Source organism: Mustela erminea, chromosome 13 (assembly GCF_009829155.1).
Source record: "Mustela erminea isolate mMusErm1 chromosome 13, mMusErm1.Pri, whole genome shotgun sequence".
NCBI classification, from domain to species: Eukaryota; Metazoa; Chordata; class Mammalia; order Carnivora; family Mustelidae; genus Mustela; species Mustela erminea.
Window position 1 is genome coordinate 65,353,771 of NC_045626.1, and position 22,299 is coordinate 65,376,069.

A 22,299-nucleotide genomic window follows, 5' to 3' on the forward strand; every position below is an offset into this window, starting at 1 on the left:
TTTCTGTGTATCTAAATAGTTCGTGTTTTTCTTTATATATTGGTATGGAGGGATATCCAAGATCCCTTGACTCCTTTTTCTTACAACCCGTATCTGATTTATCAGTAAATCCAGTAGTTTCTATCCTGAAAATTTGTCCAGTATCCTCTTACCGCCCGCCCCTTCCACTGGTATTGCCTTTGTACAAACCATCATCTTCTCTCCCTCCAACTGGTCGCCTTGCCCTTACCCTTGCTGTTAAACCTATTCCCAGTTCAGCGCCCCAGAGCTCCTCCTGTTAAAACTGATCAAATCACCAGCAGTCTTTGGCTCCAAAGCGTCCAATGCCTCATCTCTTTCAGATTAATAAAATCCTTACAATGGCCCAAGAGGTTTCATGTAATTTGCTCTGGCCTTATTTCCTCTCATCTTCTACCGCTTACTCCCCATCCTCACATCCCACACAGGCTCCACTGGCCTCCTTGTTCCTGCAACGTATCAGGCACCGGGGTGTTTGCACTGGCTGTTCTCTAAGCCTGGAATGTTTTTTTCCCCAGATCTTCACATTGCTCGCCTCCTTCCCCTTCACATCTGCTCAGATAACACCACTAGATGAGGCCTCCCCAAAGCAGCCTATTTACAATTGTAACATCCTCCCAACCCCTCATTCCGCTCTGTTTCTCCCAGGCACCTACTATTTTCTAACATACTATAAAACTTGTTGTTTATGTTGGTTGTCTATCTCCCCCCACTGGCTGCAGCAAGAGCAGGGGCGTTTGTGTTTATTTCACCTATGTAACACATGGGTTAAACAGTGCCTGGGCATAGCAGACATTGAGTGAATGTTAAGGGAGTGAATGAATATTAAATTTTTTTTAAAGATTTTATTTATTTATTTGACAGGCAGAATCACAGGTAGGTGGAGAGGCAGGCAGAGAGAGAGAGAGGAGGAAGCAGGCTCCCCGCTGAGCAGAGAGCCCGATGCGGGGCTTCCTGGGATCATGACCCGAGCTGAAGGCAGAGGCTTTAACCCACTGAGCCACCCAGGCGCCCCTGAATATTAAATTTTTAAAAAGAAGGTAGAGAACACTGAAGTATGCTGCTACAATAAAAAGTAAATGAATCATATTTACTTGTATAAGTTTAGCTTAGCTCTGTAAAGATACCAGTGGTGGTTGTTACAGGTCAGGACAACCTGTTGGCTGGGGACTGAGGACGGATGGAGACATTTTACTTTCATACTTTCTAGATTTTCCTCTATGGTCATATATTGCTTATTCAATAAATAACTCAAATGAAAATAAACAATTTGGAAAACAGATGATAAATAACATCTCCCTATCTCTGGCCTTGCCAGGCCAGCCTTCATGTATTTTGGCGTGCTTTCCTCCTTCAAGTCTCTCCCACAGACACCTCCTCCTCTCAGCAATCATGGCTACACCATTGGCCTTTGATTGGAGTCCAGTCCCCTGCAGTGGCCTACCGTTCATTAACCTTAATCTGCATAGTTCTGAAACTAATGATGCCTGAATATCATATGCCTGGCTTCTAGAGCTAATTTTATAAAATTAATTTCTGTAATTAATGGCTGTTTAAAAGCTGACCTGTCGCTGAGCTCCTATAAGCTAGTTTCTGTTTGAAGAGTGAGGCATGTGGGCTAGATGGCCTCTAGAGGCACTTGTAAGACTGTGTAATCATAAAATGAGAGAGTAGTTAGCTTTGGAGAGGAAGATGGGCTATAGGATAGGGGAAGAGGATGCAGGCATTCAGAATGTTCTTGGTGGTTAATTCACACATAGTTATTATATTTTTATGTTTTGTAATTAACATATATACCTATATAATGTTATGTGTATCTTTAAAAGTTAACAAAAAGAGATTGAAAAATAATAAAACTGAAGGGTAATTAAAAAAAAAAAAAAAAGGACTCTAACCAGATTCTGAGAGGCCCAGGGTTCCCAGCTTTGAATATCTACTCGATTTGGCTCCCTAATTTCACAGACAAGCCACCTAAGGCTCACAAAAAAGAATTTGCCTAGTGAGTTAGAACTAGAATTCGAAACCAGATTTCTTGACTCCTACTCCAGCGCTCTCCACACTATCTTCCTAAAAAAGCTAGGAGGCTCTGGGTTAAAGATCCTTTATAACTAGGTCCTTTGAAGAACCACAGTAGGGGGCAGATCTCCCCATCACAATATGGGATCCTGGGCACACAGATCAGAGTAGTGATCTTCATTCCAAAGCTAATTGTGCTGGAGGGTAATACCTGGTGCCATTGTTAGTTAAGTTTCAGTGCAAAGGCTGCAGGCTTAGGGGATGGACTTATGTGAGTTGCTCTACCTCTTCCTGTGCCTCAGTTTACTCAGCTATAAAACGGATGTGACTATCAACTTCAAGGTTCTTTGTGAAGATCACACAAGTTCGTGAAAGTGCTTTGTAGATTATAAATCTTGATTCAAGCCTATTAACCATTCATTTATGCTACACTGACTGAAATTTCTAGTATATTCCTGGCACTGGAAAGGCAAATAAACAGGAATGACAAGGCCTCCATCCTCTGGGAAGTTGGAGTGTGCTGGGGGGAAACAGAAATAGAGAATTAGAGGAGGAACTGTGCCTGTGGGTTAATTAAATTATGGGGTTATTTACTACTTTGGAGCTGGGGAGAGAACAGGATTCATGGAGGAAGTGTACACTGAGCTGTGTCTTGAAGGGCAAAGAAGTGGTTAGTGTTACAAGCATCTCAGCCGGCAGGAAAGAGTTGACCATTTGGGAAATTAAAAGAAGCCAGCATGGCTGAAGGAGGTCATGAGCTAGGGCCTTGAGTAGCAGGCTAGGAGTTTGGACTGTGTCCTGAGACCAGGTGAAAGCCATGGGAGGGTTTTATGCAGGTGATGGATGGGTCTGGCTTGCTTTCAAGAGCAATTGCTCCAGCCAGCCGTGTGTTTGCTCCACTGCGGGGCTGATCTGTGTCATTAGCAGGTAATCAGATTGCAGATCAAGGAGCATGAGCCAGGGCTACTAGACAGTTCAGGGATCAGACCAGGGTAATTTAGGGGAAGCTACTGAACCTTTCTGAAGTTTGGCGGTAAACTGGATGTTATCACTTCCCAAGTTTACTCTGAGGATTAAAGGCATGCAGGGTTCAATTCAGAGTACAGTCACTTCGCTTCCCTTTTGTACCATGAACAAAGCTGAGCCGCCTTTGTTCTTCACCGTAACCCTGTAAAGCATCATTGTCCGCACTTTACAGCTGGTTCCGGCCCCGGGGCCCTTCGCGCCTGCGCGGTGGGCGCTGCGGGCGCCGTGGGGTAGCCTGGCAACCGGTCGCCTGGCAACGGGCGAGCGCTTCCGGGACCCCGGGCTGAGGCAGGTGAGCCAGCCGCCGCCAGAGGGATCGGGGCGGGGTGGGGGTGGGGGTCCCCAGATTCACCCTTCCCTGTTCACACCGGTCTCTCGTCCTCTTACCTCCCTAACCCATGCTCCTTAGAAGAGGGCAGGACTCTGTCCCCAGCACCCACTACTCCTAGCTCGGAGAGCCCAGAAAAGGCCACATTCCTCCTAGCCAGGGCCCCCTCTCCTCTTGCCCCGGCGGTCACTTGGTGTCCAGAATCAAAGTCAGGCTCACCTCCTTTACCGAAGCTGAGCATTCCTACAGGGCTGGGACTGTCACTGGGACTAATTGTAGGAATCACTACCAGGGTAACAGTAGCCACAGAGGACATATTCAGAGATTGCTGTGCCAGGCTCCTGGGTAGCAGCAGTTCCTATAACCACTCTGGCAGGGAAGGAAGGAGGTGTTCTTATCACTTTCCTTTTGCAGCAGTAGAAAGACACAGATAGAAGTAACTTGTCAAGGGCCACCCGCGGCCTAGGTCTGGACCCCGTTCTTAATTACAGTTGACCCTCGAACAACATAGGGGTCAGGAGTGCCAACACTACCCTTCCCCCACAATCTAAAATCCACTTATAATTTTTGACTCCCTCCTTAACTATTACTAAGTCCATTGTTGACCAGAAGCCTTACCGATAACATACACTGTCGATGACCACGTATGTTATATTTATTGTACACTATACTATATTCTCACAATAAAGGAAGCTAGATTTTAAAAAATGTTATTAAGAGGGGTATCAGGGAGAGAATACATTCAGTAGTTATGTAAAAAATATGTGCAAAGTGTAGTGTGTAAAAAAAGTACCGTTTTAGAGGCGCCTGGGTGGCTCGGTGGGTTGGAGCCTCTGCCTTCGGCTCAGGTCATGATCTCAGGGTCCTGGGATCGAGCCCCACATCAGGCTCTCTGCTCAGCAGGGAGCCTGCTTCCCTCCTCTCTCTCTCTGCCTGCCTCTCTGCCTACTTGTGATCTCTGTCAAATAAACAAATAACATCTTAAAAAAAAAAACTAAAAAAAGAGTACCGTTTTATAAAAAATCCATGTGTAAGTGGACCCATGCATTTCACACCTGTATTGTTCAAGGGTCAGCTATACTGAGCCATACCACCTACAGTCGCTCCAAGTGTGTATGTGTGTAATAAAATTATATCACACTTTAAGCTTAATTCCTTTTTCTGTGGATGTGTCAGAAGAATCTGAATACTATTCTATACGGTGGCTAACTGAGCATAATAAAAAATACTTAAAAAAAAAAAAGGAGAAGCAGCATCTGAATATGGGTCCCTGATAGATGAATGAACTAGACCTTGATTTAAACATTGGCTCCTGGCCTTCTCAGTTCCATAACCTGAAGCCATCTCCTACCCTCAGACCTCAACTACTTCCTTTGTAAGATTGGGATAACACAAATCCTGGAGTAGTTGAGTTAGATACTAGATGATGCTGGCGTAAGATAAGCACCATCTGTGGTGACCACATTCGTGTTTGCTGGTTTGTTTTGTTTTGTCTCTTTGGTGCCTTTGACCCAAGGACCATCCTGTAAAGCATTGGTGGTCCCTCTTTCATTAAGCATGGGAGAGCTCTGGAGTTTGCAATTTGGGCTGCTATTTACCTTTATTGTGACCTTGAGCAGATTTCTTCATTCCTCTTAGCCTCAGTTTGCTAAACCATAAAATGAAAGTAAAGGGGGCGCCTGGGTGGCTCATTCGGTTGTTTCTCTGCCTTTGGCTCAGGTCGTGATCTCAGGGTCCTCGGATCAAGCCCTGCATTGGGCTCCCTGCTCAGCGGGGAGTCTGCTTCTCCCTCTCCTCCTGCTCTCTCTCACTCTCTCTCCCTCAAACAAATAAATAAAATCTTAAAAAAAAAAAGAAAGAAAGTAAAGATACCCACCTGACTGCCCTTACAGTTTCGAGGATCAAATGAGAAGTAGCTTCTAAATCCCAGTGGTAATAATGACACCTTTTTGATTTCTCTTAATCAGTGGTTCTGAAGTGCTTTTGTTTTGAGAGCTAGAGAGCTGTCCTCTGCAGGCGTGGAAGGATGGCCCATGCCCGGATCTCCATGTACCTGCCCCCTGACATCAACCCTGCCCAGGCCTCCATTGCCTATGGCTGTCGGGCCCTGCCCAAGCTCAATGAAGAGCTGCAGTCGGACGACCTGCTGACGAGGCAGAAAGCCCTCATGGCACTTTGTGACCTCATGCACGACCCTGAGCATGTCTTTGTGGCCATCGACATAGGTGAGTGTGTCACAGCCCAGGTGACCATGACTGGGGTCTGGATGGACAGACACAGTGGCCAGAAGTGGGAGGGGCTGAGGTGACCTGGCCCCTTCACCGTGACCCTCTGGGTTTGTCAGTCCGTCCTTGCTCAGACACACCAGCATCCCACCGAGAGCCACAAGTCTGTCCCCTCTGCTACGGCTCAACCAGGTGGCCACAGATCCACCCAACAGTGCTGTTTATCTATCTCATCCATGAGACTGTCACAAAAGATAGGCTCGCGCCTTACTAAAACCACACATGTATCTGGGAAATCTGTCCCCTGTGTCCCACTCTGCTAATTATCAAAATAAGGCCTGAGGTGATTTTCATGACATGGTCACACGTTTCCCAGATGAGGCACATGTTGGACGAATTGCGGCTTCTCCCTCCAGCCTTAGGACTGAAGGGCCAGTTGATTCCAGATTTGGCTGTGGTTCCTGGAACCAGGGCCTAGGACACCGGGTAGAACTTCAGTGCTAAGAGTTGCTGTTTAATAAGCCTGATTCTGGGCCAGCACCACCCAGGTGCACTGCCTATGTTATCTTAATTCTGATAGCACCTGCCTTGGGAGGGAAGATAAGAAAACTGACAGATAAGAAAACTGGAGGTTCAGAGGAGGGGTACAAGGCTAGGGTTGGCAGATCAATAAATAAAGCTGGATTTTTATTTGCACAACCTGGCATCCCTAGGTGTGACCTATTCAAGGGTACATGACCACTTTGGGACAGAGGTGAGAATTTGACCCTCAGTCTCCCCAAATGCGAAGGCCATTTTCTTAATCCTGCAGTGGACTGAGACACAAAGCATTGTTTGGAAACGTGCAGGGGGTTAGATAACACAGTCCCCTGTGCAAGCCTTTCTGGCACACAGAGACCCCTTGGGTGAGTTGGAACTACTTGGCAACTGACACTATTCCCTCAGCCCCCAAAGCAGCAGTAGTTTTTTGTTGCCCAACATTGGCTCACTTGTTGACTTCCAGGTGAGTTGATTTCTGAGACTGGTAAGTGTTTAAAGATTTTTGTGCCTTGTAGGCTGCCTGGAGAGCCTGAAAGCTTTGCTGAAGGATAGCAATGATATGGTGCGGATAAAGACCACCGAGGTGCTCCACATCATGGCGACCCATAACGTGGGCAGGTGGGCAGCTGTCTCTGGAAACCCATGTCATGCTTGGGAGCCATAGCCCTCCCCTGGGTGGCAGGCCCTTGGATGACCCTGAATCTCTGAATTTTTGTCTGTCAGTCTGTGTGTGTGTCGAGGGGAGGGTGGAGGTGCTTTCCCATATCCGTTTAGTTCACACTCTTGACCTGGGATGACTAGTTTTACTTGGTGCTGCAAACAGCGCGGAGAATCACAAACAGCCCTGGAGCCCTGCCCAGGTGCTGCTGCCCAGGGTGCATGCACCCAGAAAGAAGGAATCAAGGGCAGGGTGCTCACTATCTTCTGGCTGCTTTGATGTAAACAACAGATGCCCCTTTGCAGAAGCTGGAGATCCTTTCAGGGGTGTCAGGGCATCTCACGAAATGTAAGGTTGCTCAGTCCCGCCTCTCCCCAAGCTCTCTGTACCTCATTGTCCTCTTCTGCACCTGCTCGTGGGGGCAGGGGGTTAAATGTGTTGCTGTGCTTACCTGAGACAGACCCAAGGCAAGTGCGTTAATACTTAGGAGCATCGAGGACTGAAGAGCCTCTCATTCTTCCTACTCCTCTTTTCTCTCTCTGACCTGATGTGGACATTAAATGGTTAGCCCACAAGAGCTGACAGACACTGTGGGGAGAGGTGCCTGGAGCTTGGGCAGGTACAAGGAACTTGTGAGCCTAGTGGGGGTGCCTGTCAGTTTGTTTCGTGGCAGTAGGAGGTTGGGGGGGTGCAGATTCCTGGACATGGCCACGGTGGCAGGGTTGGATGGGGTGACACGCAGTGAAACAAATATCATTGACCAAAGACCTACTCTGGCCTGGCCTGCACTGTCCTTCTGCCATCCTTCCCACTGCAACCTCCAGGTGTGAGGAGATACCAGGATATCCAAGATACCAGGGTCCAGGGTTCCCAAACTGTGGCTTGCTCCACCATAGCATAGTAGACGAAGAATGCAAAGGGCCCAAAGTAACAGAGGCTGATTTCTGGAGTTTGCCTGAGTTCTGTGGTGAGCCTATAACTTAAAGCCATTAGCTTGTGGAGCCTGGCGAGCTCTAAGTAACTGGTCATGTGGATACTTTTGTACCTCTTGTACCCATACAGGTAGCAACAGGAAGAGAGGATGGGGGCAGTAGCCCGGGGCTTGATGTCTTGTCACCTTGAGGAGTCTGTCGGTATAACAGCCCACAAATGGGAGAGCCTTCCAGGAGGCCTAGCTGCCCTGGCTAGCTCTAGCTCACTTGCAGGTGAGGGAGGCAGATGCCCTCAAGGCAAACACCCCAGCCTTACAAAGCAGGAATGACAGGTAGTGGGTGACCAGAACTGACTGAAGAGGCCCTCTCATGATAGGCAGTCAGGGAAGTCCCCTGCAACTTGGGTGCCCCGCTAGGATTTTCTTGTCCCATAATGACTCAGAACTCACTGTAGGTTAAATCCTAGCCAACAATGGCATGAGCATGATTGGTTGGGCACTTCCTGTGTTAGGTCCTGGGCGGGCAAGGGCATCACACTGAGTTCTCAATGAGCTCAGCCCTGAGAGATATGAGCTCAGAAGCCCTCACACCACATGTGCTTGGCCCCAGCAGTGAGTTAGTTATTTAAAAAAAAAAAAAAAAAGTCATAAAGCCAGCAATTGAAGAAATTGTACATTCCCTTTAAACTGTTCATTTTAACCCCAGACACAAATAATTCGGCATTCACCACTCCTGGTGTGCCACCCAGACCTCTTCTTGGGTGTGGACCCACTGGTTGATATTTCCCGTCATCTTTTTTTGCTTAAACCACACCTATAATATCATCTAATTTGCAGCTTGAGTTTCTTTCCAATAGAGCAGAGAACTCAAAGACATTAATGGAGTAATCTGCATGTAAAAGCCTTCTAGAATTTATAGTCATCTCACTTTTTTTTTTAGACTCACTTTTGAGTCTTCCCAAAGCAATCAACTTTGTTTTCATAAGGAAATTAAAAAACAAAAACAAAAACAAACCAACAAACCTCTTCTCACATCTAATTGGCTTATCTAATAGTTAATTAACTTATATAATTATCACAAGCAGTGTAATAGGCATACATAGGCTTGGAGGCAAGCCCCTGGCTATTGGCAAGCCCCCCATTCAGCTCGGGGGAGAGGCAGGGGCTTCGAGGGACAGGGTTTGCAGAGCCTGGAGCATCGGTGGGTGTGTGCCCTGGTGGGTGGGTCCCTGAAGTTCAGGGTAGGTCAGATGTGGGATTCTGCTGCCTCATCCCCATTTTACAGATAACAGGACTGACACTCAGAAGAGTGAAAGGAAGAATCCAGGGGCACACAGAGCAGTTGGAGTCCTAGCTAAGGAAGGGACAGAGCTGTGTGATTCCAGTGTGTGATTCCTTCCACTGGCACACAAGCCACACCGCTCTCATGGCCTCTAGGGTTGGTGTAATGGCTTGCCCACCTCTGGCCTTTCTCTTTTCCCTGGAAGCCAGAGGAACGTGGTCCATGCCTGTTGCGGGTGGGCAACTTCCTCCTTGGTCTTACTGGATCCTCTCTGGGCATGGTCTTAACTGTGTCTAAATTTGAATTCTTTTCCCCAGAGAGGGCTTTTTAGAGCACGATGTCCTCCTTGCCTTGTCCTACCTGCTGAACGACCCTCAGGTAGCCTGCCGAGAGAATCTGCACCTGGCGTTGAAGCACGTGGCCCAGCTGCCCTCAGGTAGGCTCTCTGTGGGCACTCAGGTGACCCCTCGGTCTCCTCTCTGGGTCACTCATGCGCCATGCTGCAGGTCACATTCTAGAGCATGTTTAAAAAAAAAAAAGTTATGCTTTTACTAAGGTACTACGTACATATCAAAAAGGCACAAATTGTACATGAATGTTTTATTAAGTTGTACTAAGTGAACATGCCATGGAATCACCACACAGACTGAGAAATTTCTAGAGCATCACCACCACTCTAAAAACTTCCCACATGCTCCAGACCAGTTACTACCCCTCACCCAAAGGGAAACAGTATCTCCTGTACATGAGACTGTAGGTTGTTTTAAGCCTTTTCTTAAATTTTACCTAAGTGGAAACATTCATCCTGTAATGTCTGGTTTCTAGCTTTCTCTGTGCTCAGCGTTTTATTGCAGAGATCCATGTATGATTTTTGACAATTTGAGCTGGACTATGGTATTCACGTTATATGAGTACGCTACAGTTTCTTTACCCACTTTGTTGCCAACAGACACTTGAATTGTTTCTAGCGAATGGCTCCCAAGAACAGAGTGTCCATAAACATTCTTGTGAGTGTCTTTTGATGGGTGTAGAGAGGCGTTTCTTTTGAGACACACCTGGAAGGGGACTTGCTGTGGCTAGGACAGCTTTATGTTCAGCTTTAGAAGCTACCACCGATGGTTTTCTAAAACACTTACACCAGTTTGCACTCCCATCAGCAGCACATGCCCTCGATCCTCACCCACACTTGATCTTTCCTGGCTCTTTATTTTAGCTATTTTGGGGGGGGGTGGGTGTTTGGTCTCATTTTGGTTTTAATTTGTGTTTCCCTAATGATTATAGCCCTATAAATGTCCTCATTTGTGAAGTGTGCCATAGCATGTTTAAGGAATAAAGGAAGCCTGCCCCTCCCCCACCAGGCTTGAGGTCCCCCTTGGTTGAGTGTTTCTGCTTAGATTTAGATGCAGAGTCCAGGGTGACAGACTTGTGTCAGGTTCACGTCCTCCCTGTCACGTGGTGCAATGAACATTTTTTTAAACAGGGGTCTTATTCAGAGAGGAGTGATATCAAGGCCTTATGGGGGTGACTTAAATTAAAGGTGGGCAAAAAGGTGTCATAGCCCAGGACTGAGATGGCCCGGGGTTCTCTCTGCCCTTCCCCTGGTTCCTTGCCTGCCCCTGGATGGGGAAGCGAGGGCAAGTGAGAAGATGCTCGCCAAGAGTGTTGCACATTGCCCTGCATGAAACGTGGCATAAACACTCACCTCCATGCATGAGCTCTCGCTGAGTTGAGGGCCCAGAGAGAACTGACTAATGGGATGAGGTTTCTCGAGGTCGGGCAAAGGAGTGGAGCCCTTGGGGACCCAGGATTGCTGCCCATCCGGGAAGTAAGACTTCTTCCAGCTGGGCCAAACTGGATGTTAGGGAACACATTAGGCCAGACCACAGAACCCTCTGGTGGTCTTTTGAAAGGCTGAACTTATCCCTGGCCCTATCCCAGGCCAACAGGATCTGTCTCTGGGAGCTGGCACATGTAACTTTCTCAAACGCACCTTGGCTGGTTCTCTCTTGAGGCCATGACTGAGGGCCACTGGGAGAGTGGGGTGTCTGTGAAGCACCGGCGCTCAGGGCTGAGCTGAATGAATGTCCTGTACTCACCACACAGGAATGCTCCTTCTTGGGGTGTGGAGCTCCCAGCCAGCTCTCTTAAATTATTGCGATCTGTTTAAGCCTTCAGAGAAATACAGAGATAATGAGAGTAAACATCATGTACCATCACAGCTTTGCTAAGTTTTAACATTTCACTGTATTTCCCATTTGCTTTTTTTTTTTTATTTTTTAAATAATAGTCCAAGCACCCTGTGAACCTCCCCACCCAGCACCTTTTCTCCTGCCTTCCCTGGAGCCCCCAGTAATTTCTGACTATATCCCTAATGGATGTCTTTATATGTTACCAAGGATGTAGTCATACAGAGATCTCGTCCCGCATGTTTTACAACTCAATGCCAATGGATCTGGTTGAATGCATCCCCTTGCCACTTAACGTAATGTTATAATTTTGAGATTTAGCCATGCCATGTCACAGGCTCTGTTTGACTGTTTTAACTGTTGCATACCTTTCTACTGTTTGAACGTAACGCTGACATTCAATACACTTACCCCTGGTTGGCTCAGGGGGGAAGGCTGGTTGTTTCTGATCCCGAATGTTCCTGCTCAGATTTTCCTGGAGTCCCTCCAAGCCCTCTGCTGGAGGACAGCATCCTTGTGGAGGCGGGAGATGCACGGCCTTCAGCTTGGCCAGATATTGCTACTGCTTCCCCGCCCTCCCTCCTCCAGGCAGGAGATAGCCTGCTGCGCACCCTCAACAGCAACCTCTAGGTATGCTGTGCTGTTGCACTGTTGTATGGCTTTGCCTACCCTGTGGCTGGGAGAGGAGGCATCTTTCCTTTGCCTGGCGCCACCCGCATCACCTCTCCTGCCAGGTGCCTCCCTGGAGCCTGAGAATTCTGTTGAGTTGTTTTTCTTTTTCTTATTGATCTGAGGGAGTGTTTCATTCATCCTGGATTCCAATCCTTCGTTGGCTATGTGCACACATTGCAAATGACATTTCCTGGGCTGTTGCATGGCTTTTCACTGTTTGTTTGTTCATTAGCCCAGCAGTTTTCCATTTGGATGTAGTCGGTTTTATCCAGTCTTTCCCTCTGCGTGTATGTGTGTGTGTGTGTTCAGTGCTCATGAAGATATTCTGTCCTATTTTGTACTAGAAGTGTAAGAGTTTTGCTTTTCACATTTAGCTAGTGAAGGTACCTGGCCTGGATTTTTGTTTGTTTGTTTGTTGTTTACAGGTCTTCTTGTCTAGACCTTGCCAGTCTGTTCTTAGCTACAAAAACTCTATGGTAATCTGTGTTCTGGTGGGGAGGGCCTGGTTCTGTCTCCTTCCCGCAAAATTGTTCTGGAAGCCACAAGCACTGGGCACATCGCAAAGAGTAGGGGGACCATGGTTGGGACAAGCCTTACCGGGGACCCCAGGAGCAAGCAACACCCTGAACCACAGCCTTCCTTAGATGCTGCTCATTGTGAGGTGCCTGCAAGGGAGGCCTGGGACACTCTGGTGAGGGATGTGTAGCAGTGGTTGGTGGGGAGAGAGAGACATAGGCTAGGGCAGATGCCCCAAGAAGTCTGCCTGGGGGGACTCTGAGCACTGTGGCTTCTGGTGTGGTCAGTGTGGCTGTGTCCCAGGTGGTGTCCTCACTGGGTCTCAGGGTGGGGTGGGTGCATCTTCTTCATGGGTGTACTTTTAACCAGTGTGTGATCTTGGGCAGTAGTTTCGGCTTTATCACGGGGCATGGGAGTCTGGGTGCCTGTGTGAGGCATAGTCTGGGCTCAGCTGGCTCTCCGGTTGGTGGTCATCAGTACAGGTTTTCTATCTGCTGCCACGCCAAAAGGCACCCTCTGCACCTAGCCGCGTGCCCAGCACTCAATAGGTATTGGTGTTAGCAGCCTTTATGCCATATTTTAAAGGATCATTTTTTAGCTATTTGTGGCAGTTAGCTCCCTCCCTCCTTCATCAGTTCAACAACCATGTTGGGCCCTTGATCTGGTCCAGCCACCTTGCCTCAATTGCTCTGTCCGTGTCCCTCTGTAGTTTGAGCTACCTGCAGGGGAAGGGGGGAAGGTCCTCCCTCTTGAGTCCTTGGGCCTGGAGGGATCTGGTGAGCTTTGTGGTTTCCCAGAGTAACCAGCAGGGGGTGCCATAGGACCGATGACTGCCTGACCTGGCCTGGCTCTCCTCTCAGGCCCTGGGGTGCTGCAAGTCAGGCGAAGGGAAAGCAGGATTATGGAGGCAAACGCCAGGCAGAAGCCTCCAGCCCAGGTTCCCTGCCAGGCGGGTCCTGGGTAACCGCTGGGAATTCTGGGGGAATCTCTGTTGGCTCCCTCATTTCTGCTAACCACACACAGAAATGGGTCTTGTTTTGTGGCTGGCGTTACAGGAGAGAACTCTAATGTCAAAATCGAGGATTCTTCTGTAACTGGATTTTGGGAGGCAGCTGAATAGCACCAGGCCCTAGAAGTGTCTCCCTATCAGCCCCACTGGCCACGGGCCAGGCCCCTTGGGCCCTCTGATGGTGGCCTGGAACCAGGGTGACTGGGTGCATCTGTGAGTCTGGACCGAGCTCTGAGCTGCTGGCCCAGCTGTGGCAGCAGCACGATGCAGGGACTGTTCTGTCTGACACACTGTAGGCAGCCTTGGCTTGCATGGGGCTGTTGGGGGTAAAAGTAGGTGCCCCTCCCTGCCCAGGGGCCAGCACCCACCAGGGAGGCAGAGAGGCTGTGCTCAGTTCTCTCCTGTGGAGACTGGCTCCTCAGCCTCAGACAGGAGCAGTGTGGGCCTGGGGAGGGACAGGGCTTGCTGTCAGATGCAGTTCCGATCTTGGGAATCTTGAGGTGTGGCGGGACTTCGGAGCTGAAGGGGTGGGAGTGGCAGAAGCCTAGGGAGAGGGTCTGCTGAAGAAGCAAAACACGGTGCTCTCCCCCTTTCTGCAGTGTGCCTCAGACAGGCAGTCTTGGGCAGATGAGCTACTGCACTCCTTTCTCTCTTCAGGGGCTGCCTGGGGAGGTGGCCTGGAACAACCCCAGCTCCTCTTGGCTCTGACACCACAGAATGCAGGAAGGGGGCTGGCTGCCTTAGAGGGGTGGGCCTGTCCTTTCTCACCTGCCTTCAGGACAGGGTGTGGCGGCCCTAAGCATGTCCTCAGTCTGACAGTCTGTGCTCCCTTCCCAGACTTAGCAAAGGATGATGCCCACAAACGGAGACTGTGTCCACCTGGTTCCCAGCCTGGTGCACCTGCCTGAAGCCTTGTCTCCTCTCACCCTCCCCATCTACTGGCCTTCTCCAGCCAGGAGAGCCTTTCCCTGTCTGGCCCAGTCAAGGTAGGTCACCATCCCAGCAGCTATCCCTCTGGGCTCTCTTGGAGCAGGCAGTCTCTCTCAGCCCTCTCCACAAGGCTTTCATATTCCCAGGCAGCTGAGGACAGCTCATTACACAAAGCGGGTCAAGTCCTTCTGGTGACTGTGCAGGGCAGAAGCAGCTGGCCCCTGGCCTTGGACCTACATCAGCACTGAAACCCCTCACCCAGCTCATCTCTTAGGCGAGCGCCCAGGGTGCCGTCCAGCCTTGGTGGGGCCCCCTCATCCTCGTGGGGGACTGTAGCCCTTCCCGGCACTTGCCCCTGAGGCAGCAGACCCTCACCCCATACCCATTTGTCCTAGATGGCCAGGGCCTTGCATGGGCTCCAGGGAGGGTGGACAGACGGAGCACTAGCCCTGGGGACCCAGGCCTGGTCAGGTCACTTGATACACTGTGTGATGTTGGGAAGTCATCCCCCCCTCCAGGTCTCTGCCTTTCCCTCTGTAATACAGAGCCAGTAATCTTGGCTTCTCAGGAGCTGGGGAGGATTGAATCAGGTGACTGCATACCAGGTTCAGCCCAGAGCCATGCGGTGAGCAGTCACCAAGGAGAGCTGGGATTATTGTCAGTGACCCATTGCTCTGTCTCAGGTGACCATAAGAGCTATAGGGGCAGATGGCGAATCCCCCAGAGCCCACATGGTAGGTGTGCCCTAGGAGAGGGAGTCTTTGGCTGCATCATGGGACCTGGGCTGTTGTTAGTCACCTGCAGATGGGTGAGGCTGGGTCAGCTCCTCCTGCACAGGGTAGACCTCTCCTCTTAGGCTAGCCCTCCTGCCAACTCTGGCCTCCTCTGGCCGACCCCTCTACTGCTGGTCCCAGAGCTCATTTCCCTCTGACTTATGGTGGACTTTTCCTGGACCTTTAGCTTAGCAGGTGACTTCTCCATACTGGGTATGGTCTGGGCACAGTGGAGGAAGAAGGTGGGCCAGAGCCCCTTCCTACCTTGCCCTGGCATGGGTACTTCATGCAGGGGAATGTGGGAGGGAGGGGACATCAAACATCCGGCAGGCTGGGCCCCAAGAGATGGGCCATCTTGGATACGAGCATGGGGAGGACATACTTGGATCATGAGCAGAGAAAAAGGGGGATGTTGCAGGACCACCAGAGGAAGAACCAGCACAGACAGAGGGTGACTAGACTTCTCATGGGGATCATTTCATAACACATATTGAAGTACTGAATCACTAAGGGGAATACCTCAAACTAAAAGGATGGAATGTCGATTACACTTCAATAAAAATAGGCAACGTACGACATGAAAAATGAAAGGCACTTGGTCTCCGAAATGTCGTGGAAGTGGAGAGTATGGGAAACATACTTGCTGGAGGGGTCAGTGAAATGAGGCAGGGAGGGGCAGTCCATGTAGCAGATCACAGAGGTGTAAAAGGAAAAAAAAATGCAGTGCAGACAGATTGCAGTGGAGATGGGGCCCTGGGAGAGTCGGCTGACTGGACTCTGGGAACTGGGAGCGCTGGCCCAGGGAAGCCACCTCCCACCCCTGAGCACATCAGGAGGGAAGGCAGAATCCTATTTTCCTTCTAGCTATGTATTTTTGGGTGAAGGATGCTCATGGTGAAATTACTGCTCTTTTCACAGTTGGCATTAAAAGCATAAAATAAGTCCCCAAGATTACGCTATTTCTTCTTATACAAAAGTCCCCTTGGGTTTTTGCTGTTTGGTGATGTGGGAGGGTGTGAAGGGAATCCCCATGAGGGCTCGGGGTGGGGAAGGGAGAGAGGCTGATCTGTACTTGTGTCCCTGTAATGTGTATCTCCCCACCTGCTGGTCCTCACTCAGAGCTTTGTGTAGGTCCTGGATTTGAGGAGGAGGTGCAGAGTGGCTCTGCGCTTCCCTGTGGGACGCTGTCTGGGTGCAAAGTGATCAGGAGCAGGGCTAGGCTGTGGGAAACAATTCTCTGCTCCACCAGTCCCTGACCTTGACTTGAGCACCTTTTCTCATCTGTAAAACGGGTCACAGCTAACAACCTGCTGTGTGGTACAGGTGTTAAAATAATGTGTAAGATGCTTGGTGCAGGGTGAACAAACATACTCGACTCCTAATTCGTGCTCTCCAGTACATGGAGATGCCCCTAACCACACAAGTCAGCGTCAGCAGATGGGGAGATGGTGAGGGACCCCTCCTCCTCACCCCCTGCAGGACCCCACCCTCATGGTTGGGCATTATTGGCACCCTCCAGGCTGTCCGCCTCCTGTACTCTGGCAGAGGTGTCTTTAGGCTGGGAGGGTTCTGGGGGATGCTGCAGCCTGGGGATGCTGTGCGGGGGTCTTAGAGCCATCATCACCCCCAAACCTCAGGCCCTCCAGACACACGGGCCTGGCAGGGCTCCCTTTTCTTATACTTTCTTTCCCCACTTGAGGTTGTTTATTCTTTCTTTCTTTATTTTTTCTTTAAGATTTTATTTATTTACTTGAGAGAGAGTGAGAGAGAGAGAGAGCATGAGAAGGGGCAGGGTCAGAGGAAGAAGCAGGCTCCCCACTGAGCAAGGAGCTCAATGCAGAACTTGATCCCAGGACTCCAGGATCACGATCTGAGCCGAAGGCAGTTGTTTAACCAACTGAGCCACCCAGGCACCCCAAGTTTGTTTATTCTTGATGTTCATTTCAAAGTGATTGTGCCTGAATGTGTGGATCAGGGGAGAGGAAAATGCAAGCTGGGCCTGGATGGTGTCTCCGGACACTGTCCCACAGGTCAGCCGCTCACACTCACAGCACGGCAGCACGAGGCTCAGCTCATTCAGGTTATTTTATTTTCTTAAAGTAGACAATCTTTAACTTTCATACAATCACCAGCTCCTCTTTCCCTCCGTACATCTCTTAAAGTCCTTGGCTGTGATCCTACACACTGACCTTGGACATACGGATACCGAACAGAGGCTGAGAGAAAAGGAGGTTTGGCAAGGGCTCTGGCGGTGCCTTCCCTCTTGATGGCAGGGGTTTCATATTTACATGCAGCCCTGGGCTAAGGTCCTTCCATGGTGGCAGGTGCCACAGGCCCTGGGACAGGCAGGGCCAGAGTGCAAGGTCCCAGCAGGGCCTCCCTCAGGCTACAACGCCGGCTGAGCCTTCACAGGAGTCGAAGTAGCTCTCGGCCCATCTCGGGTGCAGGGCATGCAGGGGCTGGGGCCCCATCTCTCGCTTCCCCTTCCTCCACTTGCAAAGCCACGAATAATTTACTCTTTAAACACCAAGACATTTAGCTACTGTTTGTTCGCTCCTCGGTGAAGAACCTTCTTGAAATACATCACGTTTATTTTCTGAAATAAAAACGAAGCAGAAACCGCACCGGAAACAGGAGGACGCTGCATGGGCTTATGTACAACGCGGCCCTACGAGGCTGCCACAGGGTGGCCGTCAGCTCCAGTGTCGCTCGGGAGCAGAGGGACAGGCTCATCCAGGTAACAACTTTTACACTCAGCAAGCCAGACACAAAAAGGACCACCTGAAAAAAAATATGTTTTGAAAATCTGCATTTTAAAAAAGAATACTCAACTGCATTTGAAATTTTCCATAATTCTGCGAAACACCACGAGATTTGGCCAAAAAAAAAAAAAAAAAGATGTCAGAGAAGAAAAACCAGGGTTTGATTTATAAAACATCAGACTGGTAGAAGAAAAGCTGGAATCCAGCTGGCCGAGTTCGAAACAAATCGTGCCACTCCTGTTATTGTGTGGATTTTTGCTGCATATTCTGAAGCTGTTTAAAAAGAGCTGTGAGTGGCTAGAGGTCTGGTTAGTGGTGTCATCCGGCCTCGCAGCCTGGTTCCAGAACCAGCATGGTACAGAGCAGGCCAGCAGTAGGCGTGGCCAGCAGGAGGCGCGCGGACCCTGCTCTCGTCCTCCCTTCCGGTCAGTAGCAAGGTCCCCGATCCGAAGCTTGGGCAGACCTGGTGTTCCTCCAGATGACCCAGCTGCCTCTCCTCCTAGTCCCACAGGGACACCTCCCCCCCCACCCCCCATGCAGAGCGGGGCCGACTCGGGAAGGCAAGGTGAAGGGGCAGGAAGGGCTTGTAGTGAACTTGGTGACAGCTGCTTAAGTCTTCAAGAGGCTCCAACACTTTGGGGAACTTGGCCATCTCCAGACTGTGTGTGTGCGCGTGTGTGTGTGTGTCTACCTACCTAGCAATCTATCCATATATATTTATGTTTGCGGAAACGTGGGGGCCAAGGAGGTGGAGGGGCGGAGGGGACATTCATCAGGCCTCCCCCGTTTTCTGCCCCTGGGCTGGGTCTCCCTAGCACGAGTGGGGGTGTGTGACACCCCAGGGGTTTCGCCACAGGCAAACTGGCCAGCCCGGCTCCTCAGCAAAGGCCTATGTACTTGAGATTGTTCTGTATGATGACGTCTGTCACCGCATCAAAAACAAACTGGATGTTACTGGTGTCGGTGGCACAGGTGAAGTGGGAGTAGATCTCCTTGGTCTCCTTGTTGCGGTTCAGGTCCTCGAACTGCCGCTGGATGTAGACAGCGGCCTCCTCGTAGGTGTTCTGGCCCTTGTACTCCGGGAAGCAGATGGTGAGCGGAATACGCCGGATCTTCTCCGCCAGCAGGTCCTTCTTGTTCAGGAAGAGGATGAGTGAGGTGTTGATGAACCAGTTGTTGTTACAGATGGAGTCAAAAAGGCGCAGGCTCTCTGCCATCCGACTCTGTGGGCAGGAAAATGCTGGCGTTAATCAGGGGATGCAGCATGGAAAGGCTCTAGGCTGGCGGCCCTGATGGGAGGAAGCCCCCTGTGGCAGGCTCTCCCAGCCCGGCACTGGCCCCGGAAATACCACCCTCCTGGTGGGAAGTCCTTCCTCTGCCAGGCCAAGTCTGTCTTTGCCTGCCTCCTACAGGCTCTGGGGCCCCTGAGGGGGCTGGTCCCACCTGCGGCACCCTGACAGGTCTTTGTAAGGGGATGTTCTGCTTCATCAGACCCTCCTCTGCGGCCTGGGGCTGCTGCACAGCGTCCGTTGGCCACAGGGACGCGGGCAACTCCGTACTCACAGCTGAGGGCCTCATCTCCTGCTGTCCTGTGCTAGCTCAACGCGCCCGAGCTGCCATCACGTCTCCCTCAACCTGAGTGTGGCCAGCCTCCTGCCCAGCCAGCAGCTCTGGCCCATCCTCCAAGCCTCAGTGCTGTCACATGGTACCGTCAGTCCTCAGCCAGATCTGTGAGTGGAGAGCCTGTGCTTCCAAACCAAAGGCTCCAATCTAGAGAGTTGGGAAAGGCTCAATCCCCTCTGCCCCTGCCAGGATCTTGGGCTCATGTGAGGACAGTGGCCCAGGAGGCTCCGTGACCCCAGTGGCACTGGCCCTTATTTACCCCCATCTCAGGACCTTAAATGGGTTGTAGTGACTGAGTTTTTAAGGAACATAACGCATCTGTGTGACTCCCAAACCCACCGTTTCCACAGAGAACCGATGACTCTAGCTTCTAAAAGGACTGCTGGTGAGTTACTATGGCAAAAGTTACCCTTCATTTCAAAATAAAATGAACAAGCCAAATGTCCAAACAAAGCCCGGAACTGGTTTAGTTTAGATCTGAGGTGTCAGATTTCAGAACTCTCTGACCAGACTGTATCACCAGTCGTGCGGGAATGAGGAAGGAAGCCACAGCTGGTGCTGATGGTGTGGCCACAGCATGCCAGCTGGTTCAGACCTTGCACCTTCCTATTCCCATTTTACAGATGAAGAAACTGAGGCTTGGGGAGACGGGAAATGTGCTCCAAGTTCCACGGCCAGGAGCTCAGGCTCACTGCAGCATGGATGGGCAGTGCTGTTAGCCTAAGTGAGGTCACCCCAGATGGGGGTGTCCAGGAGGATGCCTCAGTGAAACCCTACTCTCCTGGAGATTTGGAACTGTCTGAGGTACATAATGGAACAGCACCAGTGCTGAGAGGGAAGCAGCTCGAGTGGGGAGAGGAAGCTCAGAGGTACTTGTCATGACTCTCCCACCTCAGAGAAGCTGCCCTGGGATTCCATAGACACCTTGGAGTTCCTATTTTCTAAAACTGATCTTGTGCCTTGTTTAGAATGAGCTCAGGAATACCAGAAACTCTGGAAAGTGAGTGGTTTGGGAGAGAGTTGGGGAAGGCTCAATCCCTTCCCCAAGGGGGAAAAAGGGGGGGGGAAGGGGGGGCGGTGACCTTTCTGTAGAAACAAGATAAAGGAACCCCAGCCCCAGCAGTGGCTGGAGGAGCCCCACAATGTTCCCAAATGTGAGATAAGTGGTGGTCTAGGAATGTCACATTTTACTGGGGAGTAATTAGCTCTAATGGATTCTTGGAAGCCACATTGTAAAGCCTAACAGAGCTATCAATTCTCTTAGGAATGATGTCATAATCAGGGCCTGTGCTTCTGACCCCAAATTTCACATCAGATAAATAACAGATGGAGTCGTTAGCACGCATGCATTAATTCAGTGAGCAAACACTGGCTGAGCATGCCCTAAGGGCTAGTGACAGGTCCCAGCTCTCATGCCAGGTGATAGAGCCCAGAGAGAGGTCTGGGACTTGGGGTGTGGGGGATGGGTTGGCCACCAGCAGGTGGAACCTAGCAGGCTAGTCCCCAAGGGCTGGGCCCTGGGTGTTGAATTGGGGTTCACGGGTTGGGAGCCAGGCAGAGGAGTCAGGACATGGCTAGGGTCCTAGAATGGGTATCTGCTGGGTCCCTGGGGGTGAAAGCCAGGGGCGCTCTTATACCGGGTCTGAGCCCAGCAGCTCTGGGCAGGCTGTGGAGTCCAGGCAGTGGAGGGGCAGGAGGGCATTCCCAACATGCTGAAATAATACATATGTGCTGGCCAGAGTTCACACTGAGGCCTCTGCTGGAGGCCTCTGCTTGAGGGCAGGCCCTCTGTGGCACTGGGACAGTTAACAGGCCACACGACCCCTCCCACCCCACAGCCACCTCGCCACTCTTCCTGCTCAGCACACAGCCCGGGTTCCTAACTTCAGCCCCAACTGACCAGTCCTTCCTGTCCCACATGAACCTCCACCTGACTGACAGTTCTTGGCAAGCTTTTGGACCCTAGACATCTCTCCAAGCCTCACGTTCCTTACTTGGGAATCTGGGAACTCAGGCACTTCCTTACAGGCAGTCATGCCCTTGGTAGTGCCTTGCAAAATGCTGAGAGGATCGCTACTGCCTAGGACCACAGAAGGGAGGCTCCCTCACGTGGGGCCCTTGCCCCATCCTGGGGCTCTGCTCGATTCCCTGGCATCTGGGGGCTCAGGTTTCCTGCTGCTCTCTCTTCCTTGGGACAAACCACAGGTAACCACACTGGCCATTATTTATTACACACCTGGGAGATGATGGGCATCAAAGAATAACCACAAAATCTGTCTGTGTAGACACTGTGGCTGTGCAAGTGTTGTCAGGTGGGATTCCGCACTGCCTGGGGGACACACTGACCAGAGACTGGCTTGTGGAAACATACACGGGCTTCAGAGCTTAGGAAGCACTGGGCTAAATGCTTTGCTCCACCTGTTACCCCCTACTGCTCCCTGGGTGCTCGTGGCCTACATGTGTGTTGCCCCTGCACCAGGCTCCTCTGTTGGGGGGCGGGCAAAGCCAGGAGATGGTGCGTGGGAAGGATGGGGCCCTGGGGCTAGCCCTGGGGACTCAGAGCCCTTGGTGCTACTGTCACTGCAACACGTGCATTTCTGCATCCCAAGTGGGCAGAGCAGTGTCCTGATACCTCAAAGCACAGAGCATTGTAAAAGGAACATGATGTTTTGGGCAGTAACTCTTGAAACTACATGAGTGTGAGTTTGGGAGGAATGAGTGCCATGGGTTCACCTCTCCGCCCCACCTCTGCGTCTTCCTTCCTCCTCTCTCCATGTTCCATTCACCCTCTGCAGCTGAGCTGT

General features: G+C 50.8%; 2 protein-coding genes across 5 annotated transcripts in view; one reads left to right on the forward strand and one right to left on the reverse strand.

The window, feature by feature from the left end:
• The window catches only part of RSPH14 (radial spoke head 14 homolog), an 80,809-nt gene that overhangs the window by 267 nt on the left and 58,243 nt on the right, over positions 1-22,299 (forward strand). The window contains exons 1-4 of one of the 3 annotated variants that reach the window (XM_032310212.1): positions 3,289-3,352; positions 5,356-5,613; positions 6,669-6,771; positions 9,342-9,460. In XM_032310212.1, the coding sequence (XP_032166103.1) occupies positions 5,415-5,613; positions 6,669-6,771; positions 9,342-9,460 (421 nt within the window). In that variant the 5' untranslated portion in view covers positions 3,289-3,352; positions 5,356-5,414. Of the gene's footprint in view, positions 1-3,288; positions 3,353-5,355; positions 5,614-6,668; positions 6,772-9,341; positions 9,461-22,299 lie in introns of those variants that run through there. The other 2 variants (XM_032310214.1, XM_032310213.1) reach the window with 2 other exon arrangements.
• GNAZ (G protein subunit alpha z) overlaps positions 17,046-22,299 on the reverse strand; it is a 53,048-nt gene continuing 47,794 nt past the window's right edge. For both annotated transcript variants that reach the window (XM_032310211.1, XM_032310210.1), the window contains exon 3: positions 17,046-19,095. In XM_032310211.1, the coding sequence (XP_032166102.1) occupies positions 18,751-19,095 (345 nt within the window). In that variant the 3' untranslated portion in view covers positions 17,046-18,750. The remainder of the gene's footprint in view (positions 19,096-22,299) is intronic.